General features: G+C 40.2%; 1 protein-coding gene across 1 annotated transcript; it reads left to right on the forward strand.

Moving 5' to 3' along the window:
- The first annotated feature begins 3 nt into the window (after nucleotides 1-3).
- xrcc1 (X-ray repair cross complementing 1) lies at nucleotides 4-16,307 on the forward strand. The gene is made up of 17 exons (XM_003222867.4): nucleotides 4-126; nucleotides 4,542-4,634; nucleotides 5,012-5,119; nucleotides 5,439-5,597; nucleotides 5,893-5,973; nucleotides 6,069-6,186; nucleotides 6,279-6,400; nucleotides 7,727-7,850; nucleotides 8,458-8,683; nucleotides 8,840-8,956; nucleotides 9,100-9,202; nucleotides 9,695-9,887; nucleotides 11,232-11,286; nucleotides 11,618-11,757; nucleotides 12,392-12,482; nucleotides 13,192-13,267; nucleotides 13,643-16,307. Exons 1-17 carry the CDS (start codon nucleotides 76-78, stop codon nucleotides 13,754-13,756), a joined length of 1,971 nt encoding a protein of 656 aa, XP_003222915.1. The 5' UTR covers nucleotides 4-75; the 3' UTR covers nucleotides 13,757-16,307.
- The last annotated feature ends 375 nt before the right edge of the window (nucleotides 16,308-16,682 follow it).

Raw genomic sequence — 16,682 nt, forward strand, 5'->3', positions numbered from 1 at the left:
GCACCGCCATTGTTTCCGGGTGACGGGCGGAGTTTTGCTGCCGGGGTCACGTCGGCGACGGAAAGTGGCGGGGAGATGCCGGAGATTGGGATCCGACATGTGGCGTCCGCGAGCAGCTCCGACCCGGTGAGGAGGGAAGGCGATTGCGGAAGGAGGGGAGGCCTGCGGCGGCCTTCCTTCTCGGAAAGGCCTTGTCCTTTCCAACGAGGAGGGGTGGGAGGGGCCAGTCAGCTCCCTTTGGGCGAAACCATTCTCAGGTTGGGGTGTGTGTGGGTGTTAAGTCCTCATTTGGAAGAGCCCATTCTGTAGGAAGTGAAGAGGGAATCCTTTTGAACAGAGAAGACAATGAAGACAGAGAATGTTGAATACCAAAAGTAATTTGGCTTCGCCCTCCCCATTTGTGACTACAGTAGAGTCGCACTTATCCAACATAAACAAGCCGGCAGAACGTTGGATAAGTGAAAATGTTGGATAATGTATTTCCTTAGATGGTAGAATATAAATGCCTGAATTTCAGGCAGAGTTATCCCATGGTGTCTGTTGTATCACTTTTTATTTTAGGAATGTTCTTTTATTAAATAAAATAAAGCATAATAAATTATAATATGCAGGCAGTGAGTTAGAGCATTTCTACAAATAAATAGACTAGGATGTCTTAATGAAAAATACCAGTGTTGAGTCCATCCTGTTCTAATTATACTATCTATTGTTCCAGAGGTCATCAATTAAACAGTCTAGCTCCCTGCTTTTCCAGTAAAGCAATCCAGTAAGCAAAAATATACTATTATAGGAGTAAAAACATGATTTATTACTAGCCTTAATGAAATATAGACTTATCATAAATGCACGTTATATTATTTTTCTATATCTTTCTGTTAACCAAATGATGACATACTGCTTGGAAATCCTGACTATTAGTACTACTACTACTATTATTTTATTTTCCAACTGTCGTACTGGAGCAACAATGATTGTTTAGTTTAACTATAACAGTTTTTGGCAGTTCTTTGTTAGAACATTACCAATGTCAGCTGCCTCTAACCTAGCGATTTTATTCGAAGTGTTTAATGCCAGTTCTAATGCTTTTTGCTTTTGCTTTTTGGTGTGTTTCTTTGCCAAGTACTTTTGCATTTTTATATCGCCATTTGTTCAGATTTTTTTTCTTTTTTATATAAATATGGACATTTTAACTTTGAACAAAAAAAAGGAAAATGTTGGATAATAAGGAGGGACTAAGGAAAGGCCTATTTAACATCAAATTACATTATGTTTTGCAATATAGTTTTTATTTATTTCTTAAAGATAAGGATACATCCAAAGCGGGGGAACAGACTAGATAGTGGAGAATAGTAGGAAAAGAGAGTAAGTGAAGGAGGGACAGAGAGAGAAAAATAACAATAGGATAAAACACACACACACACACACGTATATATATGCAATAAGAGGAGGAGAAAAAAATAAATAAAAGGGGGGGGGGAGTGGTGCTTTGACTTCCCATCCATGCTTCGAAGACTTTCCTTTCGTTTTCTTCAACAGTTTCTTTCATTTATTCTAGCCTCCATCTTTTTATTTGTTTTTATATGCAAGACAGATCTATCATGAAGTTCATTCTTCTTTCTCTTAAGAAGTTTACGACTTTTGTCCAATCTGATTTATTTTTCCCTTCTCTTATCTTTTGTGTCAGTATATCCATGTGCATAATATCTATTATTTTAATCAGCATCTTCTTTTTTCCATATTCTTGCTAAAGTCAATCTTGCTGCTGCGCTAATATGGCAAAATTTAACAAAAAAAACCCCCTCCAAATTATGCTGGAAATGTGGGGAAAAAACAGGAATTTTCTTCCACCAATGGTGGGACTGCCCAAAAATTAAAGAATTTTGGAAGTCAGCACACGAAATGACGCAAAAAATGTTAAGAATTAAATTCAAATTAAAATCAGAAACATACTTATTAGGATTCACAACTACAACATTAAACAAAAATGAAGATAGAATCAAATTACATTACGATTTTACAAATTAAGCACAAAAACATCAGTTTTATAACAAATCATTACAAATTTAGCACCAAAACATTTGTAGTGGGTTAAAGCCTTGTGTCTTGAAGGCTGGGTTGCTGACCTGAAGGCTGCCAGGTTCGAATCCAACCCAGGGAGAGCACGGATGAGCTCCCTCTGTCAGCTCCAACTCCATGCAGGGACATGAGAGAAGCTTCCCACAAGGATGGTAAAAACATCAAAACATCCTGGCGTCCCCTGGGCAACATCCTTGCAGACGGCCAATTCTCTCACACCAGAAGCGGCTTGCAGTTTGTCAAGTCGCCCCTGACATGGAAAAAACAAAACAAAACATTGCAATATATTGAAAACCTTGACTAAAAAAACATTGGCTACTAACAAATTGACTACAAATAAAGATAGAATTGCATAAAATGAGCTTACAGTAACAATTATTTATTATTTATTTATTTACAGTATTTATATTTCCGCTCTTCTCACCCAGAAGGGGACTCAGGGCTGATCACAACGCACATATACATGGCAAACATTCAATGCCATTATACATATGACACAGGCAATTTAACATTCCAGCTTTCAGCTTCATGAGATTATGCTCAATTCCAGCCCCAGGGGGAACTGCTGCTTCAGCATTCACTTGGGACACTGAGTCCTTGATGGAGTACTTCCTCATTCTTCCGCATGCTGCTGGAAGGATTTATGGTGTCGTAAATTAGTTAAATTAGCCTCCCCACATAAAGCAGTACCTAAATTTCCTACTTGACAAATGCAACTGTCTTTCGGACTGCATAGGTCAACAGCAAGCTAGACTATTAATGGTCGGGAGCTCACTCCGACCTGGGCTGGAATCGAACTCATGACCTTTTGGTCAATAGTGATTTATTGCAGCTGGCTACTAACTAGCTCTGCCACATCCCATTCCAACAACATTGTCTAGGCAGTCCTTGCTGCCTAGAGAAATAGCTATGGATCCAGGCGGGAGGCAGACTGCGTTGGATAATCCAGAACATTGGATAAGCAAAGATTGGATAAGTGAGACTACTGTATTTGCAAAAACTACATTTCCCAGAATGCAGTGCTTAGCATCAGAAAGCCTCAATGGCACCAGCTGTTTAGAGCAGTCTAATCATAAAAATTATTGCATCTGTAAAGAGGATTTAAATAATAGTATAAATCTGTGCAGTTGAAGTTATGTACCGTGTTTCCCCGAAAATAAGACAGTGTCTTATATTATTTTTTGCTCCCAAATATGCGCTAGGTCTTATTTTCAGGGGATGTCTTATTTTTCCATGAAGAAGAATTCACATTTATTGTTGAACAAAACAACAATACTGTACAGTAGTTTTCATCACAAACTAACATAACCAAACCAGACAAACTGTGACTCCTGTCAAGAATTTCTTGTTATTACCATTATTTCCATGTACAACTCGTATGTACATTTACCAATCCTGCATGCTCTGGTGTTTTGTTTGGCAGGCGCCAAGCATGCTTCCAAGCAAAAACTTTGCTAGGTCTTACTTTCGGGGGAGGCCTTATATTTAGCAATTCAGCTCTGCTAGGTCTTATTTTTTGGGAATGTCTTATTTTTGGGGAAACAGGTAGTTGTGTGTCATAAAGGCAGACAGACATTCAAGGGGATTGATGATGTCACTTTTGGAGGGATACATTGTTTTGTTCTAAACAAAGTGGAAGGTAATGGCTGATCTGGAAGTGCAATCATAAACATAGGGTTTCTCTATGCTTTAAAATTAATGCAGTTTGATACCGCTTTAAGAGTCATAGCTTAATACTGCGGGATTAGGGGAGTTATAATTTGGTGAGGCACCTGCAATTATTTGGCAGAGATGATGAAAGACTTTGCATAACTCCCAGGATTACAGAGCATTGAGCCATAGCAGTTAAAGGAGGGTCAGAGTGCATCAGTTCTACTGTGTAGATGCACCCAAAGCCTTTGACAAATGAGCTCCTTTTTTACAAAATCTTTTTATATCTGCCAGGCCCCATTCTTTCTCCTTGCCTTTTTTCTGTCTGAAAGGCTTTTCTGTCAGGTTTTTAAATATGTGATGGCGTTAGAGAAACACAGAATTTCAAGCGATAAATGGCATCAGTAATCCATTGTGAAATAAGAGTCTGGTCATTGAAATGACAATCATTAGAACACTAGATGATGATGAAAGAAAAAGTAATGCCTGAATGAATTTTGGGGGGAAAAAACACCTTTCATGTGGTTGGGAGTCTCAAAGTGTTTCTGCTTCCTTATGCAAGGCTCACTTGACTCAGTTGTCTCATTTCACATGTACATAATATTAGTGTTCAATAAAAAGCTTGTTGAAACACTTCAAAGTGGTATTTTATGTAGAAAATTATCATTTTACTTTCCATGTTTTAATGCCCCAATTCCAAATGTTCTATTTAAGAAGTCATGTCAAGGAACATACCTCTTTCATTAACCTAAGTATATCTGTGCTTTTTTCTACCATTATTTTCCCCTTCCCTTCACACTATTATTTGCTTCCAGACTCACTGTGCTGAGAACCTGCTCAAAGCGGACACCTATCGCAAGTGGAAAGCTGCCCAGGCTGGAGAGAAACAAATCTCTGTCATATTACAGGTGACATTTCCTGCATATCCCTATTTGCATCTGGCCCAAAGAATATTATAAGATTATATCTATTATGAGATAACCCAATAGCCTGTCTGGCTTCCAGTAAATTCAAAGGAACATATATGCTTTCCTCCTGCTCTCTTTGTGCTCACAAAAACCTTGTTGTTGTTATTATTATGTTTATATCCCACTTTATTTATCTAAAAAGACCCAAATGTATTGTACAACATTAAAAACAATACAATACATAGTTTAAAACCTTAAAAACATACACCCACTAAATAGTATTAAACATTAAAAATACTACAAATAGTGAGCTTAAATCATTTAAAAACCTATTACCATATGTATAAATGCTACAACACTGCCCTGTCTCCCAACAGTTTGAAAAAGAGGAGCAGATTCACAGCATCGATATTGGCAATGAAGGCTCTGCATTTGTGGAAGTCTTGGCTGGGAGCTCTGCGTCTTCCATTGAGCAAAACTATGAGGTGAGGGAAATGAGCTGAATGTTTTTAGGGGCTTTTGTTTACCATTCTGAGTTTGAAACAGGCCTTTCTATAGCTGGAGCTGGTGGCTTCAGTTTTGCAAAAAAAAAAATCAGATTTGGTGGTTGGAAACTATAATAGGATATTACAGAGCCAAAAAATCAAGCTTTCTATATTGTTCTGTTTTTCTGAACATAGCAGTTCCTATCAGTAAGGCAATATTTGTCTCACTGATGTTTAGATTTGTTTCTGTTCTAGTTCTGTGTGCGAATCTTCCCTTCAAGCTCTTGATCCTCACCATAATATTTTCCTTTGGCCTCAGGTTTTGCTGGTCACGTCCTCCTTTATGTCCCCCTCAGAGAGCAAGAATGGAACCAACCTGAACAGGGTCCGTATGTTTGGACCCGATAAGCTTGTGAAGGCCACAGCTGAAAGGAAGTGGGACCGGGTGAAAATTGTTTGTACTCAGCCCTATACCAAGGTTTGTATGTGGAGATGTCTGCCAGTGTCACTTCTGGATTCTTGTATACATTTACCCACTTGCTAGTTAGCTAAGAAATTAGTCACCTCTCCCTGCTGTCTCTCTGTCAAATATATCTTGTATTGCTTTGTATGAAAGAAGCACTGTAATGGAGAGGTTAAAAGGGACTTGTTCCTTCTGGGCACTTTTGAAGGTATGAGTTTAAATATTGGACCAAGCAGGGTAATGGGAAGTCAGTTGAATCTTTGTACAATTCTCACTTCTCTTTCACTAAAAAGTCTTGCTCTCTCTTCAGTCCATAGCTTACGGCCTTTCCTTTGTGAGGTTCCACTCGCCTCCAGACAACAATGAGATTCATTCCAAAACAAGTTCACCAGTGAGTATCTCAGTAACCTAGATGTTGTCTTCCTTTTGTTCTAAGCTGTTGTTTGTTGACCAACTTGAGGCCCTTGTTCCCTTCTCTTCTTGCAGAAGGTCACCAAGTTGGGCCAGTTCAAGGTGAAGGACGATGACAGCAACTCCAGCTCTTTGAAACCCGGTGCTTTGTTCTTCAGCCGTGCCAGCAAACCTTTGGCCTCCGCACCTAAAGGTAGTTATGTTGAACCAATCCAATATCTTGCCTTCATCTGACTAATAATATAAGAACCTTGCTGGATTAACCATTTCCCCATGTATTTACAGCCCTTCAGAATGACCAGTCCTCACCCAGTTATGCTGCTGCTTCACTGCAAACCAGCATGTCCAGTTCCCCTGACCCTTTGCCATCAGCTGCAGAAAAACCCGCTCCCAAAATCTCTCCCAAGGTAAAGTCTGTCTGCCATCTGAATAGACTGAGTATGAAAATATACTTGTGTGAATAGGGATACATTCTTAGCTATTTGTTTAGCATGTATCTTGTGCTTTCAAAAGACTGAAGTGCTTTATGTGTATTATGTATTACAATCTTTATGATAACTCCTTATCAGTTTTTTTTCATGCCAGAAGCGACTTGGGAAACTGCACGTCGCTTCTGGTGTGAGAGAATTGGTCGTCTGCAAGGATGTTGCCCAGGGGATGCCCGGATGTTTTACCATCCTGTGGGAGGCTTCTCTCGTGTCCCCACATGGGAAGCTGGAGCTGATTGAAGGGAACTCACCCCACTCCCCAGATTTTAACCACCGACCTTTCAGTCAACAGTCCTGCTGGCACAAGGGCTTTACCCACTGCTACCGGGGGCTCCTAACTCTGTCAGTATATTTCTCCAAGGTTGGCAGGTCTCAAGGCTGAAAGTGAGTGACTGGGCTACAATCACCAATTGGATTTTGTAGAGAGATTTGAATTGAGGGCCTTCTGTGCCTTTGAAGATGGGCTGTGGGGTGATGTTTCACTTGTTAAATGTCTGGGTGTTCATTAAATAAGCAGGAGTATGTCTACCCCTGAAGTATGAGTTATATTTAGTAGGTAATTACAGGTTGAGAATCTTTTATCCAGAATTTTGAAATCTCAAATACTCCAAAAATTCAAAATTGTCTACATGGGTGACTGATATAGTGACACCTTTTCTTTTTGATGGTTCAGTGTACACAAAATTTGTGTCATGCACAAAATTATTTACAATATTGCATAAAATTACCTTCAGGTTATGTGCAGTAGGTGTGTATGAAGCATAAATGAATTTTGTGTTTAAATTTGCATCCCAGATTCAAGATACCTTGTTATGTGATGTGTGCAAATATAAGTAAAATAATAATAAACTTTATTTATACCCCGCCACCATCCCCCAGAGGGACTCAGGGTGGCATCTCACAAAACACTCAAAGTGCAACATACAAAATACAAAAAGTGCAAAAATAATAACATAAAACAATAAGCAGCCAACATAACATCACAAAATCTGGAGAGAGAAAAACAGAAAACCAAAACACTTAGGATTCCATTTTGAATAAGGGATTCTCAACCTGTATACCCTTTTTTTGGGATCTCCTAGGTACCTGAAACAGAGTGTCATTTGAACAATGCAATAATATAGATGCTAGAAATCTGCCACAGTCAGTTCAGTTGCATGTATGTTTGTCTGTTCAGAAGCTGAAGAGGGTTGCTCCTTGGGAAATGTGTATAGGAACGTAGCTTTAATTCTGTTCTCCCTTCAGGACCCTACGCCTGTCAAGAGGAAGTATGAGTTAAGCAAGGAAAATACCAGTGTCTCATCTGTGGCCAAGAAATCAGACCCTGATACACCCCGCCCTATGAATCCACCCTCCAAGAAACACAAAGGTATGTCGTCAGGGAAAACCTTTTTTAAAAAAAGAACTTTGTTAAAATATTTTCCCTTACTCTAGTAGGGATGAAAGCTTAAATTTAAAGTCAGTGTAGATTTAACTGTATGTATTCAGAAGTAACTCTTTTCACATTAGAGTTGGCCCTCCACATTTGTGTGTTAGATTTTGGCAGATTTGATTAATGTTGTCTTTTTAGGACTCTCTACACACTACACAGAGCAAAGATATGGAGCTACCCCAAAGTACTAATCTCCGGGAAGATCCTTTGAGTCTTTTCTCCCCTGGTCTGACTTCAGGCAGTTTATCACATGTTGTTCTCATGGTTTTAATGCCATGTTTCCACAAAAACTAGAAATATTTCGTATTGAAACAATGTGATAGGAGACTGATTAATCAGGCAGGTTGGACAGGGATCTTTCCTTACCTAATATCCACCTCTTACTGCTCTGTCTCTTAATGAAGATTCTAATTGCAGGTTGAGAGTTAGAAACCTGTTCTGGATCATATTTTAATAGTTTTATACAGAAGAATGAATGGTAATTTGGACTTCTTCTCCTCTTCCTCCTAAATTATGCTTATTATCCATCTCTTCCTTTGCATAGCTTCCCCATCAGCACCAGCTTCCCAAAAGACACCACCTTCCAAAAAGCCCCCACAAACACAAACTTCAGAAGGGACAGCAAATGGCTCTTTCCAGCATCTCCTTCAGGGCACCGTGTTTGTGTTGAGTGGATTCCAGAACCCCTTCCGCTCAGAGCTGCGGGACAAGGCCCTTGAGATGGGGGCCAAATACCGGCCGGACTGGACTCCTGACAGCACTCATCTCATGTAGGTGTCTTGCAAGTATCATTGCCTTGTCTCAGGCTTGGTGATCTTTTCCCTTTTGTACATCTTGAGTTTGCACAATCTCAAAGACTAACTTGCTCACATCAGTTGTGTGTCGTTTTGTACTGACTGCCCTGCTCTCCTGTGCTCTTCTTCTAGCTGTGCCTTTGCCAACACCCCTAAATACAGCCAGGTGAAGGGACTTGGGGGTATCATTGTGCGCAAGGAGTGGATCCTGGATTGTTACCACACACGGCGATGCCTGCCCTGCAAACGGTGGGTTGGTAATGAGGGAGGCAACGAGAGTGAGGACCAGCCCCCAAAGTTTCCTCTGTCTTGTATTGTGGCAGGGTTTTCGGTGGTGTCTATGGTAGTGACTGTTTTTATTTCCCCCCCCCCCCCCCAAAAAAAAAAAAAAGCTACCTGATGGTCAGCTCTGAATCCTCCAGCAGTGAGCAGGAAGATGAGAGTGATGAAGAAGAAGTCTCTGTCCGACACCAGAAGCCTCTTAAACATCAGCAGGTGATGGAATGTCATATCTGTGATCTTTTGAGAGACTTGCTTTGTTTTGGTGGAATGTCTCCTGCCCCGATAGAACAGATGGAGCAGATTTCTATGTGTACTTAAATAATGTATTTTTATTATATTATATTTATTTATTTAGTTGTTAAATAGTTATTTATGTATATCCTGACTTTTCAGAGCACAAATCCTTCCAGATGTAGCTTATCAGTTGAACAGTGCATCCCATGGGATCATGAATCCATCTGGTCCTGTACTCTCAACTTTAGCAGTAGTTTCCTGGTAATGCATAGTGATCTCACCAAATATTAATCAGGCCCAAATTAGAGAGCATTGGGTGTGTTCAGAATGATAGAGTGCTCTTTAAACATTTGTTTCACCTGTATGCCACCCTGAGTTACCAAAGAGACAGATTTGGCTTTCTAAAATCACTAGCCAAGGAATTGAAGATAAAGCTTCCCTTTTATTCAGTCAGCTGGTCTTCCTTTGCAGAAAGCTAACCTTCCCAGCTCCAACCACAAGGCCAAAGCCCCTACCAGCCCTAAAGTAACCCTGACAGCAGCAAGAAGAGAGCCCCCTGAAAAGGAGGAAGAGCCCAGCACCTCTCAGAATAGCAGCATCCATAACAATTCACGGGTTTCAGCAGTCGACTCTGCAGCATCTACTGATGATGAAGACCCCACAGGTAAAAATGAAAAATGTTAATTCTGTTCAGCAGCATAAGATGGGTACCGCACTGGGCCCTACACACTCATGAAGGGTGGAACTACTGCCAAAATGCTACCTCTAGGAGATCCCTGGGAGGAGGTGGAGGATGGGTAATATCATCTCTGCATGTGGAAGTCCTGATAATTTTCATGACAAGTCACTACTGATGGAGTCGTTTGCTCTGAATTTGCCCTGAATTAGTACCAAAACCATTCTAACAATTGCTGCATCTTAAGAGTAGTTAATGTAGTGATTTTATGTGGTGCCAATAGTACTTGCGTACCTGCTATAGATCTTTTAACTCCATGGCTTGGGGTCCCAGTATTAGCAGAAATTGAGAAAAGCTCAATGATCATATTTCTCCTAAAACTGTATAGAAGACTGTGAATGGTATAAGCCAGGCTTTCCCAAACCGATACCTAGCCAGAAATTCAGATATGCTGTCTGAGGTTGGTCCAAGTGGCTACCAGGTTGCATGAATGGTTTTGCACATAGCACCTGATGCCCCCCCCCCAATCTTTGGGAAGAGATGAATCCCTTAGATCAGTGTTGTTAAACTTATTTTCATCGAGGGCCACACCAGCCATATTATGGTTGCCTTCAAGAGGCCATTGAATCCATAGATGGAGAATCTGTGGATACAAAGGGCCCATCTGTATTTTATTTTGGTATAGTGATCAGTACTCTTTAGTTTTAACCCAGTTTGGGTCCCCAGGTGTTATTGAATGACAACTCTGATCACTTTGGATGAGACATTTTGGGAATAATGGGAATTGCAGTTCCATAACACTTGTGACTCTGAAGTTGAGGAAAGGTTAAATAACGTTTTAAAGTGAGACATATCCACAAGCCTTGTATTCAAACCCCACTGTCCTGACTAAAGTTGAACAAACTGCAATCTTCCAGATGCTACTATATCCCAACTCCCATTAGCTTTTGTCATGTTGTCTAATGATAAGGAATACATGAGCTGTAGTCTAGCATTTGAAGGGCAAAATAAAATGACATGGAGGGCCGGATTTGGGCTATGGGCCTTGCATTTGATTTAGATTATACTCCATGGGACCCACTAGGCCTTATGAGTCTCTACTTACTAAGTCATTGAACTTATTCTTTCCCTTATTCTTGCTATCATGTTATAATATTGTAGAGATACTTGTCTATATCCTAAAGTGGAAGACACAAAAGATATCTCTTGAAATGTGGGTCAAACTTAGATCATGTTTGTCTCACCCACTCTATACTAATTTAATAGAACAGCAAAAACATATTTATGACTAATTTTATCCTCCCATTCTTCTTATTCTTCTACCATTCCTAGGTGTTCAAGGCAATGGAGATGAGGAGTCTGGTGATACTGATGATGAGCTGAGGAGGTTGGTCAAACATAAGGCTGTAGTGGTGGTTCCTTCCATCAGTCATGACCTCAAAGGTTGGTTGAGGTTGGAAAGAGCAGTGGGGGCCTTTAGCTACTGGTGATATCTACAAGTGAATAAGAAGAGTTTTTGAGAGTGCAAGGGAAGGGCAGAAAATGGAAAAAGAGCGCATTCTTCCATCTGACCTGTGGAAGGCCTTAATGTGGATTATATATGGTTTCTAAGATCTCTATAGAAATTGCCAATGTAAATTTTAATTATGAAAACAAGGGGCATAATGCTGGTTGTGTGGGAAAGGAGAAGTATGATTTAATTTTTTTCTTTGTTTCAGAGTGGAAGAGGAGCATCGCAAAAAGCAACAAGGAGGGCGGAGGGCAGAACCAGATGACGATCCATATGCTGGCTCCACAGATGAGAACACAGATGTTGAAGAAAAGGAGGAGCCAGATCAACCTATTCCAGAGTTGCCTGGTATGACAGAACTGATAGAATGGGTTGGGGTGGAGGGTTAGTCTAGGACCTCAAGTTTTAATGGGTAGATGAGTTAACTAAATCATTAGTTAGTTAACTTGTGCAGGTGGGTGATCTTTTAACAAGGAGCTAGACATTAAAGACATGGTTATTCCTCTGTAGAGGGAATATTAGAGGGAATACAAATATTAGATATTCCGCTTTGAGTCCCATACATGGGAGAAAAGTGGGATAAAAATAAATTATTATTATCATTATTGTTATTATTAGATACTAGTTTTGGTACACAGGGATGCACAGGCTTGTTAATTTGTAACACTGTTTATTAGAAGTAGTCATTTTTTGTTTTTGGATTTTATGAATATTCCCATTAGAAAAAATATACGGATATTTGGTTAACAACAACTCCCATTGTCCTCTGTCATTGCCTTAAAATTCTGCCAGTATTTAACTTTGGTCATATTAGTTATGTGCGCCAAGTTTGGTCCAGATCCGTCATTGTTTGGGTTCAGAGTTCTGAAACAGGGGGACCTAAGTATTGAGATGTGCCTAACAGAATTGATGCCAGAAAACCGTAGCCTTAATGTATGTGTTGTTTGGGGTGTCAAGTCTGAATCTACACTTTCTTTACCAGATTTATTTGAGGGCAAACACTTCTTCCTTTACGGTGAATTCCCATCTAATGAGCGACGCCTCCTGAACCGCTACATCATAGCTTTTAATGGGTAGGTCATCTTACAGGTGCTACCATACATGTTTACTACATCCCAGGTGGAGTTGGTTGTGTTATAATTAGGGATAGCAAAAAAAATGGGGAGAGTACAGTCTGTGTAGCATAAACAAGAAGAATGTGAATAGTGCAACCAATTTGCCCATATATAATCCCTGTTATACTCCTCTAAATTAGGTGGCCAAACATGGGAAGCTAGGGGACTTCCTTATCATATACATCAGAAATCTTGGCAGGCTAGATCCACCTCAGCTTTGCAAAAACCCCTGACATGCCTGCCATCTTTTGAATATGTTGGATTTGTCTAAAGCGGTCATGGGCAAACTTTGGCCCTCCAGGTGTTTTAGATTTAAACTCCCACAATTCCTCACAGCCTTGTGGGAGTTGAAGTCCAAAACACCTGGAAGGCTGAAGTTTGCCCATGCTTGGTCTAAGGGAAATCTAAAATAGACTGCAGAATTAGTCAATATGTGGCAGCATTTAGCAAACTGGGAATGCATATTAATACATTAAGACTTTAATATTTTTTGAAAAAAATGTTTTCTGTTTCTGTGGGATGGCAAGTTATAAAAAAGAACATTTCTTACTTATTTTGTCCATGTTGGATCGGTTCTTTTCGAAATACATTGTGTTATGATCTTTGACAAAGTTGGGTGGGATTATCCTGCAAGATTATTATAAAGAAATAAATCTTTCATTTCCAGGGAAGTGGAGGACTACATGAACGAGCGAGTGAATTACGTGATCACGGCTCAAGAGTGGGATGACACTTTTGAGGAGGTGAGAAAGCCTGGAATGCTTGTCTGGGGTTATCTTGGCCTGATCCCAAAAGTTCTTATAGAACAGAAACTGATAAGCTTTATACATCTCACAGAGATTGCTTCAGGAGTAAACTATAGGGCATATATATGCTTACACAATAAGAAATTCTTGGCTTCCAGAATTTTTTGGCCTTTTCACAGGTCTAGCATATATAGTAGTAGGGAGCTTTCATGAACTTCATATTTCCAGCATTTATTATTTGCCCTTTTATACACTTTTTATTATTTTGGGGGGGATTAAATGCCATGTAAACATCATTTTATAGAAGCTGTCTTTGAAATTATTTGATAGTGCAAATCAAAAGCACTGGGTGTTTTCTAATGTGTCCTGCAGGCTCTGAACGAAAATGCCAACCTGTCTTTTGTGCGTCCCCGCTGGATCTACAACTGCAACGAGAGGCAGAAACTGATCCCTCACCAGCCGTATGTTGTGGTGCCACGATTGTAGGAGGCCTTCTTGCAGGCTTTTGTGTATCTTGCATTCTCCCACTGGAGTAAACTATCCTCCTTCCTTTGGACCACTTGGCCTCCAAACCACACCTAATTCTTGTCAGAGGGTTCCAACCTGTTTTGAAGGCCTTCTTCAACGTAGCAGCATCTTTAAACAGCTATCTCAGGCTGCATCAGAGGGAAATTTGTTTTGGAAAGCAATTCCTGTCCTGGAGAATTAGGGTCAAGAGCTCCATGGCCTTACTATGTATTGCTCCGGATTGGGCCTAGTATGAATTCCGTGGCTTTGGAAGGTGGAATGATAAGCGCATCAGTTTCAGGGACCAGGACTGAACTGAGAAAGGGAGATGTATTAACACACACATATTTCACACTTCCGTGATTTGTTGTTTTGGGATCTTCTCTTCATTCTTGTATTTACATTTTTCTTTTTGTTTCTTATCCCTATCCTCTCTATTCCCACTCAACCGTTTCATAGGAGACTTGACATGTCCTTGCTGAATGTGTTTCCTTGTGGAATTTGATTCCGTAATATTTGAAACACCTAGAACTGTGTGTTTTCTCTCCTGTTTTGTTGGATTGTACATGGTTTTATAAGATCTGATATCTCTCCTACTTAGGCAGTGAAGACTGGATCACCTTACATTTTTGTAAAAACAATATTTGCTGCTTCCATTAGGGTGCGCTGCTGAATTTGAACACGTCCATATGTATGCCTAGCCGAGTCTGTCTTTAATATTCAGAAATTTACTTCCTTCTGCGTGCATTTGTTAACTTCTGTTTTACCTCTCTGCAGAACACTTAAACACAATAATAGCCTAACTAATCAGCAGCCAACATCCAATACTGGCTGGTATTTTTCAAATTCCACATTTTAGTTCATGTACCTCTAAGTTGTATGCATATGTTCAGTTCTGTATATCTCCCATTAAAGGTATGATAGGTAAGTGGGCATTCTTCAGTAGCCAAGCTAAAGAGTGTGCTTGGCCCAAATGCCAAGCTCTTTTTAATGCCAAAAGTTCTCTCACTGACACAACACATTGGAAACATTTGTTTCAAGAAACCATGCTGTATTAAGATTGCACATCAGTGGCTGTGGTCAAAACCCATTTCCACAATTGTTCTGTGGGTGCAGATGGAAGCTGAGGTGACATGCCATTCACATCTTAAAATATATCGCTGGTTATTTCTAGGCGTGCAGAAGTCCATCATGAAATATAGTCCTGGTATTGGGAATATTCAGATTTGGGACACAAGATTTTCATGAATGAATCCACATTGTTATAGATAGATCAGTTTCAGCAAGGTGTTAATCGGTTTGGCATGCCTCTCTAAACTTCACTGCAGCAAACCAGTAAAAAAACAAATCCCCTACTAGCTCAGCCTCCCTAAAAATACTTGTATAGGTGCTACAACCTCCTTCCCTGCTTGTCCAAGTTCATGCTCCTTCTTCCCTCCGGCTGTGAACTGGACTGAGAGGCTTTGAATAATCTACCTCGTTTTTACAGCTCATTCTTGCCCTAGGTGTTGCTCTCAGTATTGGGCATCACGTCCAGAAGTCTTCTCCTGTTTTCGTGTACCGAACAGATGAGTCAGGGGAGCTTTCCATCTTTGAAAAGATACTGAAAGTGTCAGCCACAGCTTTCCTAGAGAGCAACTCTTGCTCCTTGCAGTAGTGACCTGATCCCAGATTATCTGCTTCCCTGTTGCTAGGATAAGCAGATAACCTGAAATCATATCCTGGGATGTAGGGAAGTATAGATCCAGCCTAAAATCCAGTTGGATGCATTAAACTGCATTATATGGCAGTATACCAGACATAAGCAAACTTCAGCCATGCAGGTGTTTTGGACTCCAACTCCCACAATTCCTAACAGTCCAAAACACCTCCGGGGCCAAAGTTTGCCTGTGCCTGATCTATAGTGTTGTCTTCATCCCAGCTCTGCAAAAGGTTGCTTTAAGGTGCCAGATTTCAACCTTGAGATTTCTCTCCCCATCCTTAATGTTGACGCTGATGCTGGGAGTACTGTCCAGAAATGCTTCCAACCTGTGTCAGTTCTAACAAATTTGTCCTTGAACAAATCAAATTAGTGAGGGAAAAACAAGAACTTATTTTATTTCCAGCTGTTAGCAGTAAGGTATAATGCAGAGGACCCCCAGCTTCAGTCAGATGCCTCTATGGCATGAAAAATCATTTTTCTCAAGCATTAGCATTCTTCAACTGGGAAATGTTACACCTCCCTGCCTAGGTGCTACTGAAGGAGTATATTCCTACGTGGAAAGTGTCAACAGGTAAAATTTCTCAACGGGATGTAATTACCATTTGGAGAGACAGGGAGAAATGGCGTAGAAGTTTAAACCAGGTTTGTATTGCAGTTCTTGTGCTCCATGACTTAAGGGCTTTGGTTTTTTACAAGTTATCATTGTTAGCACCCAGCACCTCAGAAGTGGTGACAAAATACCTTCCGGGATGTATCTATGTCTCTTCCTTTCCCAAACCCCAGCAATAGGGTTTGTTGTGTTTTTTAAAAATAAAACAAAATCTGAGACTTTGGGTGCTCTTTTGTTTCCTGGTCACTGAATATACTGTATATACTCGATTATAAGCCGACCCAAATATAAGCCGAGGCACCTAATTTTACCACAAAAAACTGGGAAAACTTATTGACTTGAGTATAAGCCGAGGGTGGGAAATGCAGCAGCTACTGGTAAATTTCAAAAATAAAATTGGATACCAATAAAATTACATTAATTGAGGCATCAGTGGGTTAAATGTTTTGAATATTTACTGTATTTCAAAGAAAAATAGTAAACTATATAAGTGGAAAAGCAACAATAACTTTATCATCATCATCAACAGCTTCATTTGTACCATGCCCTATCTATCTCTCCCTGGGGACTCAGGCCAGCTTCCAACATAGTAA

Source organism: Anolis carolinensis, unplaced genomic scaffold (assembly GCF_035594765.1).
Source record: "Anolis carolinensis isolate JA03-04 unplaced genomic scaffold, rAnoCar3.1.pri scaffold_10, whole genome shotgun sequence".
In the NCBI taxonomy this organism is placed as follows: Eukaryota; Metazoa; Chordata; class Lepidosauria; order Squamata; family Dactyloidae; genus Anolis; species Anolis carolinensis.

Bases quoted from the DNA above. Each gene is read 5' to 3' on its own strand.
- xrcc1 (XM_003222867.4), top strand. From the start codon at position 76: ATGCCGGAGATTGGGATCCGACATGTGGCGTCCGCGAGCAGCTCCGAC. The intron at 5,974-6,068 runs GTGAGTATCTCA...CTCTTCTTGCAG, and splicing joins ATTCCAAAACAAGTTCACCA to AAGGTCACCAAGTTGGGCCA. The intron at 13,268-13,642 runs GTGAGAAAGCCT...TGTGTCCTGCAG, and splicing joins GGGATGACACTTTTGAGGAG to GCTCTGAACGAAAATGCCAA.